The following is a 26,449-nucleotide window of genomic DNA, read 5'->3' on the forward strand; positions in this document are numbered from 1 at the left end:
TCAATAAGGATGAGGACAGAGCACTATTCATCGACGTGGCAATTCCAAATAATACCAATCTTCTAGATAGGCACACTGAAAAAATTTCAAAATACAGAGATCTCGAGGAACAGACCAGAAGACAGTGGAAGCTGAAAGATATCAAGACCATCCCTATTGTCATTTCATCTACAGGCCTGATACCGAAGAAACTACTAGAGAACTTGAGGAAACTTCAGTTGGACGAAAATATCTATAGAGTCATGCAGAAGGCGGTACTGCTCGGAACGGCGAGAACTGTACGCAAGTACATGGGGAATGCAGAGGAACTCCGTCTGCTCCGACAGGAAGTGCGGGTGGAGCAGGAATCCAACCTACAGCACGGAGGCGAGGAGCGACCCGGACCCGACCACCACCACGAGCCCGAAAACCTGGAAAGGGCTCCAACAGAGCTTAATCCTTTTGATATCTGAGATATCTGGAATAAGTGAATTTTCCTCTGGAGAGGAGTGTGAAAGCCGCAAGGCTAAAGTCATAATAATAATATACGACAGCCGAGCTGTGGTACTCAGGCAATTCGATTTGAAGATCCCTTCGTGCTCGGATGTACAAGCCGCTCGCTTCTTTATGATTACGAAAATAAATGATTAAGTTTGTAATTTTTTAGTTTCAATTCTAACAATATTGTAGCCATTTACCTATCACAATGATTGGGAGAGAAATTGTTAGGATGAATAGTTGAATGAAGCTAAAGAAATTATTTAAAATATTTTATATTAAGTATGGACACTTGTACGGGCTAGCCTGATTAATTAGATCGAATCAACATTTATATCATATATATATTTTTATGTATATATTATAAATACACATTAAAATTTCAAGCTAAATCCCATTCCTAAATTTCTTTCCTGTCCAATTCCAATTCTGAAACCATACTCATCCTCCTCCTGTAACAAAAAAAATATTAATAAAACACTAGTAATAAAAAAGCATTGAATATTAAACGCGTTTGGCAATACCATCCGAGCCGGACGGATTCGGGGCCGCCGTCAGGACCGGCAAACCGGGCACCCTGCCGGGGCGGCACATTCTGGGGGAGGCAAATCAGGTCAAAACGATACCAATTTTTTCACACAAAATTTTTTTTTCTTCAAAATCGAAAAGAAGAACATTATTAATTATTAGAGTGAAATCTAAAAGACGGATTTTTGCGCTTGGTGGCAAAACAATTCCATTCCTGAGTTTGAAGCTTATGTATGCATATAATATATCGACACCTTTGCCCTCGTCGCATTAATTTCGGCTCTAATCGGGAATAAACTATATTGTTTATCTTCTGCAAGTGATAAGACACTTTTTAGATGCTAAATATCGACACGAGAGAACAAATAATTGTCACTATAAAGGAAAAAAAAGATCCTCGGCAATCTGGTGGAAACCATGCAATATTATTTGGCGAATTGAATGAATCAATCTTACAGTTTACGCAGATATCGAAGAAATCACGAAATTCATTTTACAGGGTGATTTCGCGAACTTTTCAGAACTGTCCAAATGTATGTGATCGGTCCTGCAAATACACGGCGCAAAAAAATTAACGCACATTATGGAAATCTCAAATTTATTCTACAACTGAAGGTGTTCTCAATGATAATTATTTTCATCAGAATTATGCATGCATATGTTATCCACTTTCAACGGTTTTCTTCAACACAGATGTTTTTTCCCAGCAGGAATAAAAAAAGATGATATTATCAGATTTTGAATGTATTGGCTCCATTCTAAAATCAGTTGTTCTCGATCAATTCTAGTGATCAATAGTTTTTCTTTCGTTTGATTTTCTACACTCGATCGCTATGCAACGCGAAACACCAATTTGACCCAAGAGGAATGTGCCCAAGCGGTAGTTTTGCGAGAAGAAGGGTGGACATGCACAAGGATTGCAGAAAGGTTTGGAGTTTCCAATACAAGTGTGTCCAGAATGTTGCAGCGATTCGGGGAGACGGGTATGAATGTCCGAAGACCGGGACAGGGTAGACCATGGGTAACAACTGCCATTCAAGAACGTTACTTGAGAGTTTCTTCGTTGAGACAACGGTTTGCAACCGCTCACCTCCTTCAAATTCAGCTTAAGCAAACTCATGAGGTGCAAATTAGCACTCAGACAATAAGAAATCGCCTCAGAGAATATGTTTTAAGGCCTCGTGTCGCGGCAAGAGGCCCAGCTCTTACCCCAGCCCATCGAAGGGCGCGTTTGGATTTTGCGAGAGAGCAACCCTCAGAAGTAGTAAGGGGATTTAATTTGAGCGAAAATTTATCGAAAAGTTTTTCTGTAAAATCAATAGATTTTTCACTTGAAAAAGCCACGTTTTCACACGGGTTTCCACGAATAACTGAAAAACTACGAGCTTTATCGAAAAACTTGTTATAAACAAAATTATATCCTATTAAAAACAAAACAAACTAGCTGTTAACGAACTATCTGAATGCAATATGAACCGATATGTGACTTATCTATGTTGAGTATGAATTCGCAAACTACTAAATGTTAAACGTTCAACCTCAGATAGTAGAAAAACAAAGACAAATTCTGGAAAAATTTATAGGACCTTTATTGAAGTACTTGAAAAGAGCTTCAAAATTAACTCTATCAAAAATGAATTGTACAAATATTGACGGAGCTATGACATTCAAAACTTCAATATCTTTTTTAACAATTCCCTCATCATTACCACCACAATAGAGAATAGACGTAATCCTTTTACACTTCCTAGCCCTTGAGTACTGTCAAGGTTATCCAGTAGTTTGGACCGTCGTGTATGTCCGGTTTGGAAAAAAAAAACGAAACCAAGTGAGAAGACATTTTTAGAATTGAACAAAAAATTTGATTATTTCTCAAATTACTCAAAAACTAAAGCATATACGAGAACATAGCAAGAATGCAAAAATGAAATATTTTCCATTCCCTATAAAACGGTTTTCGTTATGGGAAAGCATAGCTTTGAAAATTTTCTACAAAACGGTACAAAGACCGATTCCATACCTCGAAATTTGATCGATTTATCGTCAAAAACAAAAAAAAAATTTGGAGTAATTTTCGGAATATAGATTTTCATTGATGTGATGAATCTTCTCCGAACACAAAATTTCACCAACTTCTTCCAGTTTCTTCATTGACATAAGAATACCAATAATTCGAAAAAAACCAACCTTAAAAGTAAGTTGACGAGGTTTATGATGATTGATTAGAATTGAGTTAGCATCAATATAATGTTTAATCATACACTTTGACAGGAAAATAAACTATTATTTTTACTAACCTTCGTTTCAAACAATTACAAATGTACGATAAATACTTCTTAAACCTTCAGGGATGGGCCATGATAGTAACATAAATGACGATCGTTATATCCGTCTGGCACTTTTATGTTGCAAATGTGCTGAAGAGGCAGAATAACCTGCCAGGAAGGCATTTCAGAACTCCAGAAGTATATGTCAGTTTCATGTTTTCTATCCTATATTATCTTTAACCCATTCCGCGATCATCAAGGTCACTTCAAGGTTAAAAGCGCTCTTCTAAAAGGGGCATATTTCTTCTGACGTCAAAAATAAAAGCAACGAAATTCGATTTCCAAAATCGTAGGATCTCATTGAATAAAAGGCTTTCAAGGTCAGCGCCAAGGCCGAATTCACCTGGGCATAGTGGAGAAAAAATCTTAAAACTTTTTTGGACAATATTTTCCTTAGAAATGTTCTGTATTTTTTGCGCAGATCCATTACTTTGGCTTGTTTCAAGTTGCGGGGGCTTCAAGGTCAGAATGAAGGGATAAATTAAGGTCATATTTCGAAATTTCTCGCTATTTTCATTTTGGGCGTCCAAAGTACGAGGTTTCCCACGAGAAAAACGGAATTGACCTTGAATATCAAGGTCATGGTCGAAACCATAGTCACCATCTGATAGCCAGAGAAAACCCCTGCAACTTTTGTTCGAAAACTTTTTCTCTGAAATGCTCTCCCGCCAAGTTATTCTAACAATTCTGATACTATTGTGATATCCTGTATATTTTTGAAAAAATTGACGTATTTCGAAAGAAGCGACGATTTCTGATGGGTAAATATTTTCATATTTTCAGGGAATATGAAGAATCTGATAAAAAAGTTTTTTTCGAAATCGATGCATGTTCCGTGGGTTCCTACATTTTATTATTTTACAGTCTAACGTTACTCCACTATTATAAGACTTAGCGCGCGCATGTTTAGGACGCTGACTGACGGTCTTTCCACCGTTGAACATGCAGCTGACCATGGTTTTGATTTGTTTTGAGGTATAAAGAGTCAGTTCTGTGAAATTCATGCGATATCCAATGACTTTTTTTTTCTTCAATTTGGTCGAGTTCCGAGTTCATACACTCGGCTGACGGAAAAAAATCACTTGAAAAATATTCTTGTTCGGCAATTTTAACACGTCGCCACCATTGGCGCGGCGCGGCGCCGGCGACTGACGTTTACTTTAATGACATTTGAACATTAATTTACCCCCAAAATTAATTTCATGAGGTATCAAATCAATACAAAAAATAATACGCTACCTCCGCTACTATTATTGACAATATTTAATCGTAGAATTTGAAGTTTTGTGATAATAATAATAATATTATAGGGTTCACTTTCTCCTCAGCGTGACGTCAGTCCTAATTGTTTGCTCTTGTTTCTCTCGCGTATAAGTGAATTTCTACCAACAATATGATTTCACTTTTTTGTATAATGGATAATATGCTACTAACTAAACTTACCAATTTTTTATATTCTCCCCCACCAGAGGGAGGTTTGGGGCTTGAATTTTGAGCAGGAATCTTCTTTTGCCCCAATTCACTTTTAGCTGGCCATGTAGGAAACATCGAAGGATCTATTGGAAGTGGTGCCTCATCAAAATATGGATGTTTCAAAGCCTGCTCTGCTGTTGTTCTCTGAGCTGGGTCAAAGGTCAGAAAACCAAGTAACAAGTCGATTCCTAACTCGGTTAAACTATGGAACTTTACCCTCAAGTTCGATCTAGGATACTCAGGTAATTTTACTTTCATGAGTTTGTTCAAACCGGGCCAGCTTTTTTCAGTGGGAGTGCCAAGTTCCTAAAAAAGAAAAATTCGAATCGTTAGACCTAGTAGAGTAAAAATAGAGGATGTACACTCGATTTTCATGCAAAGGATGATATTGCACTTTCAAATTTGTTTCCGAAGCGAATACGAATAAGTTAATCTCACATCTGTGTAGCATGTGAAAAATGCTCCGCTTGCCTCACAAAGGACCGGAATTGTTTTAAGATATTCAATGTCGTTTCATGAATATCTTATACAGGATGTTTCACGAATGATTGTACAGGCTTTCAGGGCAGATGCAGGACATTTAGGTGAGTCTGAATCAGTGTTCTAAAAATGTCTATTTTCGTTCAAGAGATACAGAATGTTTTATGTATTTTGTAGAAAATTTCAATAGCCATAACTCTTAAACGCCTGCATGGATCTTCAAAAAAAATTCTCAAATGCCACCACTTTTTGGGTTTCTCAATAGAAGGAATAAATTCTTTGTCATACTCTTCATTCCCAATCTTTCTGATTGTGAAAATATTCAGCTGAAAAATAAGTCGTCGTTTAGATTTGGATTAAACATATAAATTCACTTAAATTGAATATATTCGCTAACGTCTGTTATATTGTAGATATTAGGATATCGGGGTTATCTACTCTTTGAATGAGCGGACCTGAAACCCTCTCTCTTTTTTAATCACTTGCTGCATTTTTGTAATGTTAATCGATATTAGTTGTGGGAACGACGTTATGACATTAACGACATTTCATGAGTGCCAACCTTACTCCGTTCTAGTTACAAAAACTTGGGAACATTATTTCATGGCCAACCGAGTGCTAAATTGAAAGCGAATGGAGTATAAATTGTTAAATGATATTATATACAGGCTGTACCAAGTTCGAGGGCCTATTAGAGGTTTCTGGTGAACTGGACCTATTTGAAATCTGAAAATTGGGATTATGATATTGTTCGACACTATCTATTCTTGAAGCGTGAGCACTTTCAGTTATACAAGGATTTTTTTTTTTTTTTTTTTTTTTCTCAATATTTATTGCTCAATATACAATCTACACATAAGGTATTAAGTAATTGTGTTGGCTATAATGAAAAGGGAAAAAAGTGAAAGGGAGAAGATGAGAGTGAAATGTCCAGTGACACTTCTACTCGATTGCTGTTTCAGAGCGGGAGGTCTTCAGGCCACGTCTTTTTTAGTCGTCTGATTCTTGGTCCATTATTATAGAGGTTCTCTATTAACTCATTCGAATGAGCTTGTAGTCTTTCCTGGTACTTGGTGGAGGTGGATTGTATGACTTCTGTTATGTAGGGTATTTGGAGGTCTTCATGAATTCTCTGGTTCGTGACATACCATGGAGCATTGGCTATCAACCGAAGAGTTTTGGACTGGAACCTTTGTATGGTGTTTCTTAATGATGGTTTTGCACAGCCCCACAGCTGTATACCGTAGGTCCAGACAGGTTTAAGTACCACCTTGTACAGGAGCAGCTTGTTCTGAATGGTCAGTTTTGATCTCTTCCCAATAAGCCAGTGCATATTCCGAACTTTCAAGTCTAGCTGTTTCCTTTTAGATTCTATATGTTTTTGCCACGTGAGTCTCTGGTCCAGGTGCAGTCCAAGGTATTTGACATTTTGCTTGGTGGGTATAGTAATGCCATCCAGTGTTAAGCTGGGACAGGTGTTGTTGCGGTTGGTGAATACAACTTGTGTCGATTTGTTATGATTTAGTGTCATCCTCCAGGTTTTATACCAATTGTTCAGTTTGTCAAGGTGCTCTTGGACTTTTCTAGAGGAGATATCCGGATCATCATCGGAAGCTAGTATTGCGACGTCATCTGCAAATGCTGCCATGGTTGTATTATGATCTTCTGGCATGTCAGCTGTATAAAGTAAAAACAGGTACGGTCCCAGTACACTTCCTTGTGGTACACCGGATTTAATGCATCTATAAGTTGACAATGAGTCATTGTATCTGACTTGGAAGTATCTGTCAAGGAGGTATGATTTCAGGATCAGGTAGTACTTGTCGAATTTTTTTTTTATCTTGTATAATAATCCAGCGTGCCATACCCTGTCGAATGCCTGGGAAGTATCCAGAAAGACACCATTGCAGAAATGCTTTTTTTCCAGTGAGCTTGTAATTGCATTGACTATTCTGTGAGTCTGGTGAATTGTAGACATATGTTGGCGAAAACCAAATTGGTATTGGGGAATGACACTTGTTGATTCGTAGTCTTCTTGAATTTTTTTGAGGAGTATTCTCTCGAATATTTTCCCAGTGAGAGGGAGAAGACTTATTGGTCTATATGATGGTGGTTCATGTGGAGGTTTTCCGTTTTTGTGGATCATTATGATATGTGCGAGTTTCCATTGTATTGGAAAATAGCCCAAGGTCAACATACGGTTATACAAGGTAGTAAGAAAAGCTATTGCTTTTCTCGGCAGTTTTTTCAGGATTTGCGCAGATATTAAGTCGTGTCCAGGCGCTTTGTGGTTTTTGAGTCTGCGTATTTCCGCTTTTACTTCTTTGGGTGTTATTGGCTCAAAAGGGAGTGACATTTGACAGGGTGCATCTAGGAATTCTTGTATATCGTTTTCAAAGCCTGGTACTTCCATTGGCTCTTCAAATACTCCAGAGAGGTGTGATGCAAAGGCCTCAGCTTTTTCATTGTTTGAGCGTGCCCAGCCATTTGGTGTCCTTATGGGTGTAACTGGTAGTATTGGCCTCTTAAGTTTTTTTGTAGCCTTCCATAAACTGTGATCCTCGGTGGTCAGTTGCTCGGTATGTTGTTCGAAGTAAGCGTTTTGGTTATCTTTTAGTGTCTTTGTTAGGTTACGGGACAGTCTTCTGTATAGGTGAAGATCATTTAAGTTGCGTGACCGTTGCCACAATCTTCTAGCTCTCCTTTTTTCAGCTATCAGTTGTCTTATATGTAGGGGTGTACTGAAGGCTTTTGGAATTTCTTCGTTTATCCAGGGAGTAGAGTGCCAGGCTGCTTGTTGTACTGTTTCCGTAAAGTGTTTGGTGGCTTCATCTATTTCTGTTGATTTTGTAATGACAATGTTACAGTTGAGTTTTGTATTTATGTGTTCTTGGAAGTGATCCCAGTTAGTGTGTTTTGTGGCGAGTTTTGGTGGGGTGTCAACTTTGACAGGCGAGCTTTTCAGGTTCATGATGACAGGTGTATGATCAGATGTTAGGTCATAGTTTGACTCCAATGAGCAGTTTTGCATTGGGATGCCGTTCAGTATGAAGAAATCTAAAAGATCAGGTAGCTTTCGTGGATCTGTTGGCCAGTATGTGGGTTCACCGTTTGAGTAGGGTTTATAGTTTTTGTCTCTTAGGGCCTGTAGCAAGTTACGACCCTTAGTTGTTGTTAATCTGGAACCCCAATATGTATGTTTGGCATTCCAGTCTCCTCCAGCAATGAACTTGTTTCCAAGGGTAGCAAAGAACTCCTTGTAGGTGTCGGTTGTAATTGTGTGACGTGGTGGACAATACACTGATGTTATATGTATATGACCAGTATTCATTTTGATTTTTACTGTGGTTGCTTGAATAGCGTTTGTTTGAAAACTCTCTTGTTCTTGGTGACTTATTGAGTTTCTGATTATGATTGCAGAACCACCATGTGCTGTTCCATCGGGATGTATAGTGTGATAGACAGAGTAGTAGGGAATAGTAAACATTGTTCTGTTGGTGAAGTGGCTTTCAGAGATTAGGAGAATATCGATTTTATTCATATCTAGAAACGTCAGGATTTCTTGTTTATGATTTATCAAACCATTAGCGTTCCATGTCGCAATTCTAAGGAATTTGTTATTCATTATGGAAGTTTTTTCAAGACAGTGGTAAGCAGATTTAAGATCATGCTGTTCTGATTCAGAAGCTGTGAAAACATGTTTTTAAATTCGTCAAGGAAGGTTGTTAGCTGTTTGCTCAATTGTGATGAAGTGTCTTCTTGATTAACATTGCTCGTTACCTGTGCATATGTTCGATAAGGCATGTTGTTTTGTTGTTGTGGCTCTGGAGCTGTTGAGTGAACTGTAGGTATTTTCATATTGGCTGTTGGTGCGTGATTGGGAGTTTTTGGCTGGCTTTTCTGAATAAGGTCTTTATAGACTTGGCATCCCTTGTAATTGGCTGGGTGATTACCATCACATAGTGCACACTTTGCAGGAATATTCTTTGGTTTCCGACAGCTTTTAGAGTCATGTTGTTCTCCACACTTAACACAGTTGTAAGGTCGATAGCAGTAAGTCTTAGAGTGACCATATTCCTGACATCTCATGCACTGAACAATACCTCTTTTTTTTCTTGGAGGTTCCATGGTGATTTTTGTGTTGCATATGTATTGAAGCTCATATACTGCTCTGTTGTTTGGTTGTGGCTCGAGATCCACAAAAAACATAGGAAGTGGCTCCTTGGTGACTCTATGACGTACATTTATAATGTTGCGCACCTTATGCCCGTGGGTTGAGAGTTCGTTTGTTATTTCCTCTGTAGACACTGAATGATGAAGGTTACGGATTACGATACGATAAGACCTCTCGTCCCTTATTTGATACGTGTGGTGAATAATATTTTCTTTCCTGAGGAATGAGGACAGCTTTCTATAAGCATCTACTGTGTGTGTGCTTATTTTGATTTTATCGTTTGCTAGTACTCTAGCATGAAAAGAATTTTTTTCAATTATTTCAGCAAAGCTTTTGATCATTGCCTGATAATCTGCTACATCATAAATGAATATTGGGGGTGGTGTGGGTGTCTTGTTTTCTTTGTCTGTTGCATTTCCATTAGGTTCCAAAGATGTCGTCTGTAGAAGTGTGAACCTGTTTTCTGTTTGGGTGATAGTTGGACTAGGGATCTGTACATGCGAACGTTTCCGTTTTTTTGCGATCTGCCATCTAAGTTGGTGATCTTGTTCCATTGTTGTATCTTGGTCTTGATGTGGTGATGTGGTTTGATCGCTGGTTGTGGTGTCAATACTTAGAAATTTTTGCATGACGTCCTCTGATTTTTCTTTTGGAAATTCCAAGAATACTTTCTGATTTTCGTGGATTTTTATCTTATTATGATTAGTTTGGGTACTCATTACTGGTTGGCCATTTTGATCAAAGCCGAGGAGGCCCCCCGAGGGGAGTATATTAATTTATTAATCTGAGGGATCCGAACCTGTGATACGCCACTGAAATGTCCGCAGGTCTTATCAACGGCGCATAAAGATTCGCGATTCCGTATGTTGATAATAATGTTTGTTTACACCTCACAATAATGTGTAATTACGCGATATATCGAGTCCTATCTCACTAATTTTCACTAAAAGTTTGTCTATATATGCTCCTTTTGCACTTTATTGAGGAATTTGAAATTAAAGTTTGTTGTTTCCGTTAATTTTCAGCAGAGAAACAGAGCTCAATTTATTAGCAACTATCACATCTGGCACCTGACTAAATAATATACAAGGATTGGAAATAAATTTTTCAAAAAAATTGTTTCGTTTCTGATATGATAGAGTATTCAATTTTGAATATATTTCTGTTCAAATCATATCAGGAAAGTGTAGTAACTGGGTCTTTACGGATTTGATATATAACATTGAACTATAACTATATTTATTGAACGTTGGAACTTATGTTACACTGACTTACATCTTAAAGCTACGAGTACTGATTGACTTATAGATTTTCCTCCTTTCTATCTATTACGATATATATATAACAATGGGAAAATGCTGCATTCGCAATATTAACAAATACCTATTTTCATTTCAACATTGCGTACACTACAAAAGAAAAAGTAAAAAAAAAAAAAAAAAAAAAAAAAAAAAAAAAAATTTTTTCAAAAATTTACGTTCATTCCCTGTATAACTGAAAGTGCTTAGGCTTTCCTCCTGTTGATATTTTGTCAGATCAGGAGTGATATAAATATTCGCGCCGTTAAGTAGTAGAATGATATTTTTTCTGAATAATTTCAACAGAAAACAGAAATAAAAAATTAACTCAGGAAAGAAAAGGCTGAATAGCGAAAACTGGCTTACCCTGAATATCTTTTCCAGTTGATCTCCTTCCGATTTTCCAGAGAAAAATGCATTCATCAATGTAAGTTCTGCAAAAATGCATCCAACTGACCACATGTCAATCGGGGTACTGTATTCCTTACAACCAAGTAGCAATTCTGGAGCTCTGTACCATAACGTCACCACAATTGGAGTATAAGCCTTTAATGGCGATCCATATTCTCTGGCTAAACCAAAATCTCCAACTTTTAAGATACCTTTGTGGGAAAGTAATAAATTTGAAGTTTTGAGGTCTCTATGGAGTATCCAATTATCATGTAAATGTGCAACAGCCAATAGCAACTGTTGGAGAAGACATTTCACTTCGGCTGCAAAGTAGAGAAAGGAATAATTTGGTTTTACTTTTACCTACACAAATAACAAAAATTTGGTACAAAACCTACTCATTCGATAACACACGAAATCGAGAAAATTTTGTTATTTAACTCCATATTGAGTTTAAAAAATCTCATGCGATTTCTCAGATGAAACATTGATATTATCGAATCACGATTTATTGGTACTATAGGGTCATTCTTGCATTATGAAATATCCCGAACCTACACCAAAAACTGCAACCTTTCGAAATTAAAAAAAAACTTGGCTAAATTTCGGAAGGCACTGTCCGGCTATAATTTCAATAATATTTTTTACATGAAGAATATAGATGAGAAGGTTAAATAGTTCAATTCATATTTACGATTCGTCTCTGACGAGTTCGCGACTTTGAATATTGTAATAATGAAGAAACCCCTCGCACCATGGCTTACCGACATTGTTAAACTGTTGATGACATTGAGAGATCAGGCAAAATCTAGATTCAGGCCCACGAAACTTCCGGCTCACTTCGAATATTGCAAATCAGTTAGGAATTATAGTTTTGGAACGTACAATGGACGAACAAATCAGAGCACATCTGAAGTAGTATGATCTTTATCCGTGTGTCAATCAGGTTTTCGCAAAAACCATAGTTGTGAAACAGCACTTTTAGACATAACAGATGATTTGCTCAGAAATATTGATTGTGTTAAAAATTCATAATCTATATCTGCATAAATGTAGCCTTTGCAGAACACTGAGGATGCAATTGGCTGAGACTTTGGAATTCTCGCATTTTAATTTTTGCCAAATATGCCCATGTCTAGATATCTCGGACCTGTATCGTGCGCAAAAGGTTAAGAACTCTTGTATTATATTTACCTATGGCTTGAGAAAATATGACCACGTTAGTGAGAAACTTAAGGAGGTAGGTTGGTTAAGTATGGGGGATAGAATTTGGTTTCAGTTTGCTAGAATAACACATGCTGTACAGGATTAAGCACGTAAAATAAGAATTCTCCATTTGAACGGTTAGTCTGTTTGCAAAAAGAAACGGATTCAAAAACCAACCTGCTGTGAAACATTGCTTCTTTTTCCTCATAGTTTCCATCAATGATTTCAGATCATGTTCAACATAGTCCATAACAATAAAAATTTTATCCATATTACTTCCTACAACGATTTCTCTCACAGTTACAATATTTTTGTGCTGGCCTTTCAATAATGTGTTGATCTCCCTAAGTGAGGTAATTGGAAAACCTTCCTTCTCCTTTTCCATTTTTAACCTGTAAGAAAAGATATTGGTACTTCACATAATAATGTTCCGCGTATTTTTGAAAGAAATAAAGGCTGTGACTAGAGTCCCGACTCGGGATCTGTGTCCAGTACCGACTGACGAAATCAAATGACCAGAATTACCAACTATTTATGAAAAGTTGTGACGAAATTCAAGGAGTGATTCTTTATCAAAAAATAGTGTGGGCTTTTTCTAAATCAAGATTGAAAGGACAGGAGAAAATACTATCTTGGAATTTGAGAATGGAAGGAACAGCAAAGTATGCAGAGGAATTGCCAGACGTAATGTTCCAGACCTCTTCCTTACGGCCATTCTTGACTAAAAAAATGTTATCGAGAAAGGAAGCAGCCAAATATATTTGTGAATTGTGTGATATTTTATACGAAATAACATAGTACTCACCCACACGTAAATATTTAAAAAATGTATATTCACCACGCACAAGTGCCTGGCACTTTTGTGGTCTTTCAGTGTTTATTAAATTCTTGAACTCTTTGTTGTCTGCTAATAAACATTATTATTATTATTATTAATGTTGCGACACCTCAATAAAATGTATTTTTATTTGAAGTATATGAAATTTTAGCTAAAAAGGTAAAGGTAGTGGTTCTGTTTAAAATGTTAATCTTAGATGTTTCATTTAAAGATTGCTCCTTTTTCTCATTATAAATGTGATGATTTGAAAATAAAATATACTTCAACAACATAATTATGTATCTTTAACAGCTCATATCTACATGCACGATTGAAATATGAATCATTGTTTCTATTTGACTGGGTATAGGCTTATTATTTGTACTGAAAATTGAGTTTTTCGCTACTCCTTGCACTGCTTAATAATTTCAAAGCACCAGTGCAGTGCATCGTTGAATTCTGGACCGAATATCAGTCCCGAATTTAATGACGTCACTCGGGACTGGACACGAGTCCCGAGTAGTCACAGCAGAAAATAAATACATATCAGTATTGATAATCTTACAGGGTGACCCAAGAGAAAAGAAAAAACTTTTCTTTTCAAATTTTTTCCAATTCGGCTCGATTGAAAAAAAAACGATTTGATCGAATGGAATGATTTGCGGAATATACATTTTCATTGATGTAATGAATCTTTTTCGAGCGAAAAATTCCACGCAAATCGAAAAACTTAACTCTTAAAAGTTGAAGGAATGAATATTTAACCACATTGAAAAATAAAAATATTCTTCATATTTCCTCGTCTTATGCGCCGTTTTCGAGTAATTTAATATTTAGAAATTAAAAATATCTGTGAAATCCGAAAAATTGGGTACTTTGGCTGAACGCAACTCTGTTCAAAAGATCCACAGATGTGTAGTGGCAAAAATTTTGCTTGTTATTCTGCAGGAAATTTTGTTTTTCCTGGCATGGTATAGCTCATTATGAAAGGTTAAAATGGCTAGATCTTATTATTTATTATATGTGCTTATTATTTTATATATGTACCCACACACAGCCCGTATACTATTACCAATATACAGGGTTTCCCCGGAAGAATGCGACTAACGGAAACCACAAACTGAGGTCATCAACGTGGACACATATCAAGAGATTTTAATGACCTGAGGACTCTCGTTCAGGATAAACAAGGTGATTATCAGATGTTGAAAAAAGTTCAACCTTTCCGACCGCATTCGTTCAACATTTTCGCAATTGCGATCGGAGTAGGCAAATTTCTTACTTTTACTATTAATCTTTATCAATGGTCGGTATTTCTGGATCATGCAGAGCGTCATCCCTCCAAATACTGACGAAGAAATTTGATGCAATAAATGGGAAACGGGATAAAAGGGAAAAAATCTGTTGTTCCTGATACTTTCGAAGATATTCCACACAAAAATTAAAGACATTTCATATTTTAGGATACTGAAATTTTGGAAATAGATCACTGAGATCCTGTGAATGAGTTTCGTGTAGAAAAAACTTGGTTTTTGGTATACGGGGTGTTCCAAAATTCTTCGTCTTTTCACTCGATAAAAAACGTCAAAAAATTTATTTTTCCTAATGAAACACCCTATTTTTCATCTGGTATTTTCATACATCCAATGATGTATCATGTCCTTGTGCAAAAACCTCATGGTTTCAGATATAATCAGGTCGATTCTGTTCGCATCTTGTTATAACATTGCTAAATCTACAACATTGTTATGATTATAAAATATAGCAATATGACTGAGCGGACGAATATTCTGTTTCACCGTTAAACGCAAGATTGGTTATGAGTTTTGGCCATAGCAATATTGTTGAAAAATAATCGAATGTTTGAGCTGACAACACTGTTTTGAAGGGTTCATAGAAAAAAAACACGTAATTCTATAATTGCTATATGGAAAAGAAGCATAAGTTGTGTTTAATCAAAGAGTATCATCAATTGATACTCTTTGGTTTAATGTTTTATTCGGTATTTGGATTGTGAGTTTCTGGTTGAACTGTGCATCATGTCATTTTCTATAAGAAAACAACAAAAAATCAGATGGAATTGATTTGATAATCAATCTCCTAGAAATTCTCTATGGATGTTCACCCACTTGTAGGTAAAAAGGAACTGTATTTTTACTGGTCTGTTCCTCAACCAATTCATTCAACTCTTCTTTCCTTATTCAAGCGAAACAGTTTCAGAAACTTTTCATCAGGCAATTCAAATGGATTACTGGTGTCCCTAATATATCGAAATTGTAGTCTCATTTTCGCTATAAATGAAAAGTTCAAGTGAAGGTTTCCAAAAAATTACTAAAACGAAGCATGTTTATAATTACTTGCCTGTTTTCTAAATTTCCAACGCTTGAAAGAAATGTAAAAACAAGAGATTCACTGCCATTTTCAACTTTGTTATGAAATAGCAAGTACTTAAATGATGTTGCTGATATAGCAAACTGAAATAACAAGATCTTCTAGAAATTGACAGATCATATTGCTTCAAATCAATGATTAGAATACCAGTTTTTTAAACTTTGCTGTGCTAGCAATATCTTTTCTATAACCATATTACTATTTCCAAACAGAATCGACCTGAATATCAAATTTCTATAAAAGTGAGGGGTTTTCGGCGTACCACTTCGGTTACTACCGTTTAATTTATGGCACGTTTATTAATAATACGGGCTGAGCTATTTGAAATAAGCTCGAAATTATAATTTGAATATGTCGTCAATACGTTGTAAACAAAAATTGCTTCTTTTGACCTCCATGGTCGTGTTCGGAATCAGCTTCGAACGTTGCCCAACGCACTCTAACGGTCCAACAACCAATAGAACAACAGTTTCAGACGTCGGACGCACACCCAGAATCTACTGTTGAAATATACACACACCGGCAAATTTAAAGGAACGGAGATATACTTTCGTAAATGAAAGGTATTTTTGCTTTATCTGGTTTTTGCGCTTTGAAGGTCTAGAAGCTATGCCATTCTTAAGCCAGGTCCAGACTATGTAACAAAACATTTTATTAAAAAAGTTATACAACAAATGTGTTATACAACTTTGTTATATAACTTGTTATAAAATAGCAGAGACATCCAGACTATTTAACAAAATAAAACTAAACAAAAGTGCTCATCTGGAAGCAGTGGCATCTGTAGATTTGAAAATGTCTAGGATGTCATTTTGGCAGCAGCAGCTTGCGTGATTTTATGTAGACGACGAGTGAAATCTAAACGGAGATTTTGGGTACGGCCATCGTTGAGAGCTAGAGGAACATGTAGTGGAACAACTCTTTTGAAGGATCTACCAATGGATGATATAGACCCATTGACAGGGGACATTAAATGTGATGGTAGTTTTTTAGTTCTGCAATACTAAATTCAATCGCCGATTCGCCGATGCGCTGGCTGGCTGGCGCTGCAGTAAATGTTTAATAACACAAGTGTGGACAAGTTGCGGCGTGTTATATAACAAAGTTATATTACTTTCTTTGATCTTTACCGACACCCAACGGAATTTGCTATATAGCAAGAAAAATGTTGCATAACATTGTGTTATATAACTTTTTCACTTGAATTTCTTCAACAAGTTATATAACTTTGCTATATAACATGTTTTGTTACATAGTCTGGACCCGGCTTTACACAAATGTCATTCATTTCGCACATTTTTATCAATTTTGTCAACGTCAAAGCCAAATCAAAGCGAAAATATCTGTCGTTTGATACATTACATTTGAAAGGCATATATTCTATTAGTTGGTTTTTGTTTACTATCATCACTTTGATTGTGAAACTGTAAATAATGAGTGATTCAGCACCCACTAAAATCGCTAGGGCAGTACCAATGATCGAAAATGGTCAATCCAACAATGATGATGCCAACATGTTTGGGGAATCGAAATCAACGATCCATCGTAGTGTTATGCGATGGAGGCAAACTGGAGAGTATGTGGGGAGACGAAGTCAAGGCACAAAACGCTCAATCACTGCCATAGATGACCGATTTACACATTGCAAATACTCCGCAATAGGCCTCGAACCGCAGTTTAAACAAGAAACTAATTGGAAGAAGTTCGTGGAACCACTATAAGTGAGCCTACAGTGAGGAGAAGAGTCAAAGAAGTTGGTTTGACGGCATATAGGTCAAAAAAAGCACCATATTCCAGAGACGTCATCGAGTAGCGCGACTAACTTTTGCTCGAGAACACCAAAATTGGAATGATCTATGGGATAAAGTTTTGTTCACGGATGAGAGCCGCTTCTGTGTAAATTCAATAGATGGGAGGAAAAGATTGTATCGTCGTCGAGGAGAACAAAATGAACAATTTAATTTTACTCCTACTGTCTCTTTCGGTAGAGGCTCAATTATGTTGTAGGGTGGCGTATGTTTAGGGGCACGCACAGAGTTGGTGGTTATTGATGGCGGCGCTTTAACGGTAGATATGTACATAAGGTATATTCTGCAAGATCATGTGATACCTTTTGCCCCATTTATCAGGGCAGATTTTCCCTTAATGCAAGACAATGCTCGCCCGCACGCAGCTCGTTGTGTAACTGAATATTTAAATCAGGTTCAAATACCGACAATGAATTGGCCTGTATGTTCTCCAGACATTAATCCAATTGAAAATGTCTGGGACGTGCTAGGCAGATGACTTAAGTCAATAATTCCTGCTGTTCGAAACTTGGAAGAAGCAAGAACTGCTTTGATGGAAATATGGGAGAATTTGCCTCAAGAAATGATCAACAACGTAATCAGAAATATGGAAAGACGAATGGTTGCACTTATAAGGACTCGTGGAGGAAACACACGTTATTGAAAAAAATGCTCCTTGTTATTTTGTGTTACCATTAAATGTTTAAGACGACAATAAGTATACAATTTAGTTTTCAATTTTTAGTTTTTAGACAGGCTCCAAAAGCGCATGAAGCATTGCAAAACAAATTGAAATCAACTAAACCATTCGTTGAATTTTCCTGTTGAATGATTCTTTTCAAATGTGCCGCAAAAAAAAGTCACGAGGAAAAATAATACATTCATCTCCATTCCTTTAAATTTGCCAGTGTGTGTATGTACAAGTCAAAAACTCACACAGTAGAGTGAGCGGTACTTGACTAGTCGATTGATTTGAAATTATGAAGAATTGTTTGGCTTTATAATAGACTTACTTCTTGAGTGCCACAATTTCATCAGTTCTTTTGTCCCTTGCCCTATACACCACGCCATAGGTTCCTTCTTCGATTCTGTTCAAACACTGAAATTCTTCCACAGATCTGCAACCCGATATGGCCGGATAGTAAGGGGGAAGATCTTCATCAAGTTCTTTAGGTTTCCTTTCTTTCTGGTGTTCTGGATTATCCATATCTTTTTCCTCGGATTTTCTGTCCTCTGGACTTTCTGGAGATCTTGTAGCTGATCTCGATACCTCAGAAGATCTGCGAAGAATAAAAACAATTTTATCTAGAAGAAAATCATTATGGGTAAGCATGCGCGTGAATTATTTCGTACAAAAGTTCACACTAAAAGCCCCCAGTCCCGTGTGAAATTGTCTGTCCATTTTTTTACCATGAAGTATGCTGGTTTTGTTTCAGCGCGTTTGACAAATTCACATGGAATTAACGTTTCCGGATCCCTTCCGTTTTTTATAGTTTCACTTACTTCCCAATAGTCATTACTTGCTTTCATACAAGTAACAATAATTATTATTACGTAGTGCTTGTGCCAATTATTTTAAATCGGTCATATACTCCGGAAATGCGGTGTATTTATTGAGAGTTTGGTTATGCCAAAACATATTAAATTGATGTGACTGATACTTGATGAATAGTATATTCTTCTTAAACATCGAGTTCTCGTAAGGACGAAATAAAAACGCAGTCTGTATAATTAAACTAACAATCATTTGTAGAATGTAGAGGGTGCATCCTAAGACTCTTATAACTTTTCATTTAATCTTCTACAAGATTTTTTATTAAAACTACCCAAAATGACAAAAGAATAAAATAAAAAGCAATATGAAAATCCTTTTTTCTGTTATTAATACCACTGACTTGGCCTGAATCATGTCGTTATAAATAACGTCTTCGGGAAATTCACCTTACTGTGATGTTGAATTGTAATCTGATCTCATGAATACAGGTTGAAGAATTGAAGCGTTTACCCAAAAAATTTACTTACCTGCTTCTTTCTCGACTTCTAGATCTTGCGCTGGATGCACTCCTGTCAGACTTCCCACTTGATCTACTCCGACTTCTGCTTCTTGATGTTGCATCACTTTTATCACTCTTCACATACTCATCATAATCCTTATCCCCAGACTCTCTTCTTTTTATAACCGTTTCAGGACTTTCCTGTTCCTCTTCTGAATTATCAGAAATGATTTCTTCGGCAACTATTCTTTTACTATAATGCTCTTCAAGTTCTTCTTTGTGTTTATCAAACTTTACCTTGTCTTGACGTCGTTCTCTTTCTAAACGGGATTGTTCTTTCATCCTAGCGATTTCTCTTTCTAAAATTGGGAAAATAACTTATAAAAACATCAAATGACATCGATGAAAATACATAATTCAACTAAGTAAATAATTTACCTCACGTGATTTTCACTAGAGTACTAGAGAGAGTTTCATAAAACTCTCTCCAGTGGAGAAACATTGAAACTCTTCCAATGGAAAAATTGTTTTTTAATGAAACTTATGTTATTTGGCCTATACTAGTAGTAGGCACCTATAATGAAACCATTATCCAGATAAAAAGATATTTTTAAACACACACCATAACAATGCATGTAGAGAATACTAAAATCCATAGCTGCCGTTGCACACTCGGCCGCAACTACCTCGTAGCCAAGTGTAAGCAAGTAACATTTCGATGTATTTCTACGTTCATGACGTACACGGATGTTTTTGATATCAAATTAAAGCTAATTTTTTTTCGAATAGGATGATGTATGGCTGCCTGTGAAAAAATAGCCGCAAGTTAGGTCTGCCATCTGTTAAAATAGCGAGATATCCGAAATAAAGTAAGAGAGAGTTAGACTCATTTCGCACCTTCGGGTTCTTACCCGATGTTCCGAATTATATCTACTGATATAATGGGATCTTTCACACATGTTCCGGTTTAGTTTCGCACTGGAAAACAACCAGATTGCACTTTCGGCGGCGCTTATCGCCACGAGATTCGAAAGCTTGATGTGCCCACCGTACGGATAAAACCCGATGAATAATTTTTCATTCGGTTGTTTTCCGGTGAAAACCCGACGGTAAAAACCCGTGGTGTGAAAGGAATCTTAGGGTTCTCAACAGTGCATCTGAATTATTCGTATATTATAACCACGTGTTGCAGCTCGTTGTACACAACCCTGTTGATATTATTTATGTAATCACCCTTCGTCGGGCGCTATACGAATATTGGGAGTTCGGGCGCAATGCATATAATAAATTCTAATAAGAATAAGGTCCAACTAAATTGATATCGAAACATAAGAAGAATTTTTTGAAAAGATGATAAGTCTCACCAAAGTTCATTCCAAAGACACTGGACGATTTATCATGTTCAACAAGATGTATGCGGCAAAAGAGAATGATGAAAAATTCATTAAAACAATCAAAGGGTTTGTTTCAACCCACATTTCATAGTTTTGGAAGTCATTAAAACGAAAGGTGCTACGGACGATTTTCGTCAATTCGATATTGCTCAATGCTACTAAGTACCACTGTTTAAAGTTCAGTGCGGAGAATAAATGGTTGGCTTCTTCTGGATGGTGCCCTGAAACCAACATGATTTTTGGGATGTTGAACAAGTAGAAAATGTATTATGTAATTGAGCTAACACATTTTCAGATGATGAAAAAAATTCTGATTGCGACGACGATAGTGGCAACTGCGATTGTGAAAGTAGCGAGGAATCGGACTTGGACTAGAAAATGTAATACACTGATATAAAATATAACTTGATTCAAGAGACTGATTTTGAAGAAACACGAAAAAAAATTCTTCAGCTTTAATTACATTTGTACTTGATGAATAAATTATTTTTTATTATAAAATAGATCTCTTAATACTTTAAGTTTTTTCATAATATTCATTACGTAATTATAATTTCGTAAATGTTAAGCCGGCTGGCATCCACCATCCTCATCTAACAAGTGGCGTTGCGCGCCATCTCTTTCACTTTATTTCAGATATCTCGCTATTTTAACAGATGGCAGACCTAACTTGCGGCCATTTTTTCACAGGCAGCCATACATCATCCTATTCGAAAAAAAATTAGCTTTAATTTGATATCAAAAACATCCGTTTACGTCATGAACGTAAAAATACATCGAAATGTTACCTGTTTGACCGATGCTAGAATATGGAAATACAATTTTACTAAACTCAACTAAAACAACCCTCAAAAATCTTGAAGTAGCTGAAAGAACATGCTTAAGGAAAATAACGAAAATGAGACATCCTAATAATCCTTTGCACAACCCTTCTAATTCACTACTTTATGAAACAACTGGAGTTGAGCCAATACTGAAGAGACTTGAGAGAATGGGTAAGAAATTCATCGGGAAGCAGACGAACAAAGATATAATGGAACCATTGATTCATCATTATGAAACACAGTATGCAACACGGGCGAAACTGCCAACATTACCACTTTACGAACACCTACTATCTATAGAATGACTTTTGTAGTTAACTAATTTATTAATTAACAAATATATATGTGTAACTGGCAGGAAGACTTCGGTCGATAGCCAATTGATCCTTTGTATCAATAAAGTTATGTTTCTCTCTCTCTCTGTTACCTGCTTACACCTGGCTGAAGGTAGTTGCGGCCGAGTGTGCAACGGCAGCTATGGATTTTAGTATTCTTTACATGCATTGCTATGATGTGGATGATATTTTATTTCAAAACGGAGTGAACAAAATTTCTTTTGGAATATTGATTAACATTAATTTAATTAAAATTACTTGCGGCCACTTTTGACAGGCTGCGGTGTTATCAGTGTATTCTCCTATCCATAAACGTATGTGAAAATGTGTGTTTGTCTCTGTACGTAATGAACGTAGTAATTCTGCAGCGGGATCTCGTTCTAATAATATCAATGGAAACATAACGGAATACAAATGAAACTCATTACTTTTATATAAATTTATATTATCGATCAGGGACTCTGAGCGCCTGATGTTGATCACATAAAAGTTGATTCGCCCAAATGTATCATTTTTATCACAGAATCCTGAGTTCTTTTTTACATCTTTAATCATATAGGTTGAATTTCGGGATAATCAATGGATATTTGATACCGTAAATGATTTTGGATTTGTCGTCGCTACGAATTGCAGAATTGAATGAATGGAAAGATTCATGTTTCCATATATTTTCAGTGATACGGCTTTTTCTGGACCATATAGGGGTATCTATAGTAAGGTTCTGAAGAGGAAAGTTTTTTGTCTGTATGTAATGGATGTGCGAAACTAACGAACCAATTGAAATTATTCTTTAACTCTGAAGAGATACTTCATCTCAGCAAGGGACAATTGTCCCTTGTGTCCGGTGTCCGGAGATGAAACTAGAAAAAATTATATTATACATGAATGAAACTAACAAGCCTTTGAATGAAACCAGTATCGGGACTGAAATATTCTTTGTTCCGAATTGAGTATTCGTAAGGACAACTCACTCTGTAAAATACTTATCAAAAATCTGAGCTCTTCGAAATCTCATAAAAAATTTCAAGCGCCATTTCAGATATTTGGTAATTAAGTATTGTTTAATATTTTTAAGTTATACAGGGTGTTTCAAAAAAAGGTGACCTCATCTCTAGGAAAAGTAGAAAACGGAAAAATTATTGGGGTTTGCTTGGTAAAATAATTTCGTAATTCCAGCCGAATTCAAGATAGAGCGTTGAAGAAAATAAAATTATACACATTTTTTACGAATTTGAAGAAGATACTGACAATATAAATTTGATACGAATGTGCTTTGGAAGCTAATATATCCCAAGAATTTGTTTTTATATCTGACTCTCACAGAGGGCGCTACTAACACGGTTCGTACTAAGCGTATGGTCTGCATATACACTTTGGTTTCTTTTGGTTAGTAAGTGGGCGGTCCCTATATGTCGAATTCCTGACAATTCGGCTCAATATCAGTCACCAGAGTAGCCGCTCTGGTAACTTTCGGTTACCAAATGTGTATATACGGGCCATACGCTAAGTGTTGACATAACTTTTTCCGCCGACCTCATAATAATAGCTCTTTTAATGTACACAAAATTAGCCGTTAATGAACCCTTAATGATTAATTTTCTATGCTCGCTTCGCTTGCGCGTTAAAATATCTCAATCATTAATCGCCGTCATGAATAAACTAGTTGATTAAATAACTATTCATGGCCCTTCACGATTTTGGTATTTTGATAAGAACAATAGTGAAAATGTGCGAGTTTGAAGAGGATGAGGCTATTTTGCTGGCATTAATTTCAGGCGAAGAAGATCACAATAAACATCAAGAAAAAATTAAGACCTACTTATATTAACCTCAAATATGGTGACATTGATAGCTTTTTAGAGTTAACATCGAAACGATGTCACAAAATACGTCGAATTCCAAGTATGCATAATGAAGGCAGGATAACCAGAAAATTTGAATTATTTATATACAGTGTGAGTCTTTGACTCGTACAAATATTTCAACAGTAGATTTTTTAGGTCAAAAGTAACACTTTTTTCTATACCATTTTTTCCGATTAAGCCCTGAAAAACATTATATAGCAATTATAAGTTTTCATAATGAGTTGTGTCACCCCAGGAAAAACAAAATTACCTTCAGAAAAACATGTGACATCACACATCTGTGGATCTTTTAAACAGTGGTATACAGCCAAAGTACCCAATTTTTAAAATTTCACAGATATTTTCAGTTTTTGAACATCAAATTACTCGAAAACGGCGAATTATTCGAGAAAATACATATGAAGAATACTTTTATTTTACAAAACGTTCAAATATTCATCAGATAGCGTCCAACTTAGTTTCAAGAGGTGGGTTCTTTGAATTTTTGGTATTTGATGCCTATGTTGGCTATTGTTGGCATGAAAAAATAAGAGTTGTGTATACACAAACAAGTACAAAACACGAAATATATATTGGAAATAGAAGTGGACCCAATATAGATCCCTGTGGAACACCACTACTGAGGTTCAAAAAAGAAGTTGATATCAACTCTAATGGCCTGAGACCTTGACCCTACATATGAAGTTAGTCAATAAGATAATAAATCAAATCTGTTATCCATCCTGTTTATTGGAGTTTGATAGATAATGAAAAAGACGAAATTTTAAATAAAGAATTTGGAGCAGACACGAAAATTTCGTCTTTTTCATTATTAATAAGTTAATAGCTGGCTGCTAAAGGCTAATATAATGAAGTATTGCTATCAGAAGTTGATGATTTATTGAATCAAATGCCTTCATATAATCCAGTGAATCAGAATAGTCAGATCCCCCTGATCGATAGATTTGAAAATTTCGTAAATTTTAATGGATACTCTGTATGGTATATCCTGAATTAAGGATGCGCCGAACCATCGATTCGGCCTACTATTCAACTTTTCGGTTTCGGCCGAAGCAGTTGTTCCAATTCAGCCGAAGCATCGCGAAAAAATTTCGAGTAAAGACTCACTCGATTGCATGAGAGACCTTCAGATTGTGCTGTTAATTCGCATTGTGCAAGGGATCGGTAGTTGGAACAAATTTATTGAAAAAATTTCCAAAAAAAAACTATGGAGAATGGATGATCGTCGCACAGAATCAAACGAATTGTTATTTTTTTTAGACTTCAGCTTATGCTGCAATGTTCTAAGTCATTATTAAGTTAAAGTTATCATTTTTTCGATAGATAAAATATAGGCATATGCAGTACCAATAGTGTTTGCTTTTTTATTTACTGTCTTCCTAAGAAGTATCAATACTGATTTAGTGAGAAATTCGGTATTCGGCCGAATCACAAAAAAGCTGCTTCAGAGCATCCCTACCCTGAATAAAACTAAAACACACATACCAGCTTCAAGTAATTTTTCTCTCCTTTGATCCTGTTCTGCTCTTTCTTTCTCAGTTAAATGTTCCTTTTTCTCATCCTTTTTTGTCTTTACTTTTTCTTCACCTCCACTTATATTGATTATTTCTTTCACATACATTCCAGATTCACCTTCTAGAGCTGTTTCAATACCTTCTGAATGGCGTTTCCTTTTATGAGAGCGATGGGAATCTTTACTATGTCGCCTTTCATATCCATCATCATCAATTTTACGTTTACTCAGCAATCTTTCTCGTAAATCATGAAGTGTTCTATCTCCTCTTTTTTCCTCATCTTGTCTATGTCTATGCTTTTCACTTTCTCTTGAAATATATCTCACCTCCCTTGACTCCTTAACCTCTTGTTTTCGGCTATCAGAATATCTAGCACGTTCTTCTTTTCTTTCTCTATGACTTTTCTCTTTTATATACTGTTGCGACTCTGACATGAGCTGATCATAACTTGTCTTCTCTCTATAATATCTTTCTTTGTCTTTCTCTTTTTGATAATATTCACGCTCTTTAGATCTCATTTGTTTATCCTTATAGTGCTTCTCTCTGTGCATGTGTCGATCTTCCCTGTGCTTATCAGAGGATTTTTTATGTCGTGACCTTTCTCCATGTTCTCTTCTTCTGAGCTTGGAACTCTGGGAAACTTTAGCTTGAGGTGGCTTTATATCTAGAGAATCATCAGCAACCTCTACATCTTCTTCAGATAGACTGAAAAAAATTATACAATAAACAACAAAAATGGACTAGTGGAAAACTAGATGAAGAAGTGAACCCTGAACTACATTTCATTTACTATAGCAAAGATTAACCTCTTGATTATAGTATGAGCAGAGACTATTGTATCTGGCATAATCAATTTTTCTACCATCAAAAACTGATTTTAAACTAACCTGAAATCGCTCTCAATTTTTTTAATTTCTTGTGGACTTTGACGTAGTTCTCCATCTTCACTTTGTTCATCACCGGAATCATCAAACGACATTTTGTTTCATAAATTTTTGAACCGTAATCAAAATATCTGTAACTGTTTTATAGGAAAATATTACGGACAAGATTGTTATTTTCAAAATGTCAAAACGGTTTTTCTAAGGTTAGAATTCATATTCACAGAAGACAACATGGGTTGCGTTCACAAACTTACTCTGAGCAAGCCATAGAGAATCTAGAGCAAGCTCTGA

At 36.1% G+C, this 26,449-nt stretch overlaps 1 protein-coding gene across 1 annotated transcript; it reads right to left on the bottom strand.

Annotated features, from left to right (window-relative positions):
* Positions 1-776: 776 nt before the first annotated feature.
* Positions 777-26,371, bottom strand: LOC123314487 (serine/threonine-protein kinase PITSLRE). The gene is made up of 8 exons (XM_044899807.1): positions 26,162-26,371; positions 25,246-25,979; positions 19,371-19,701; positions 18,362-18,628; positions 12,531-12,745; positions 11,124-11,470; positions 4,776-5,111; positions 777-929 (listed from the first exon to the last, which is right to left on the bottom strand). Exons 1-8 carry the CDS (start codon positions 26,251-26,253, stop codon positions 852-854), a joined length of 2,400 nt encoding a protein of 799 aa, XP_044755742.1. The 5' UTR covers positions 26,254-26,371; the 3' UTR covers positions 777-851.
* Between the last annotated feature and the right edge of the window lie 78 nt (positions 26,372-26,449).

Source organism: Coccinella septempunctata, chromosome 5 (assembly GCF_907165205.1).
Source record: "Coccinella septempunctata chromosome 5, icCocSept1.1, whole genome shotgun sequence".
In the NCBI taxonomy this organism is placed as follows: Eukaryota; Metazoa; Arthropoda; class Insecta; order Coleoptera; family Coccinellidae; genus Coccinella; species Coccinella septempunctata.

Coding starts and splice junctions, on each gene's coding strand:
- LOC123314487 (XM_044899807.1), bottom strand. CDS start 26,253: ATGTCGTTTGATGATTCCGGTGATGAACAAAGTGAAGATGGAGAACTA. Junction 12,746..18,361: donor GAAATTGTGGCACTCAAGAA/GTAAGTCTATTA, acceptor CTTTTCTTACAG/GTTAAAAATGGAAAAGGAGA. Junction 11,471..12,530: donor GAAGCAATGTTTCACAGCAG/GTTGGTTTTTGA, acceptor TCTACTTTGCAG/CCGAAGTGAAATGTCTTCTC.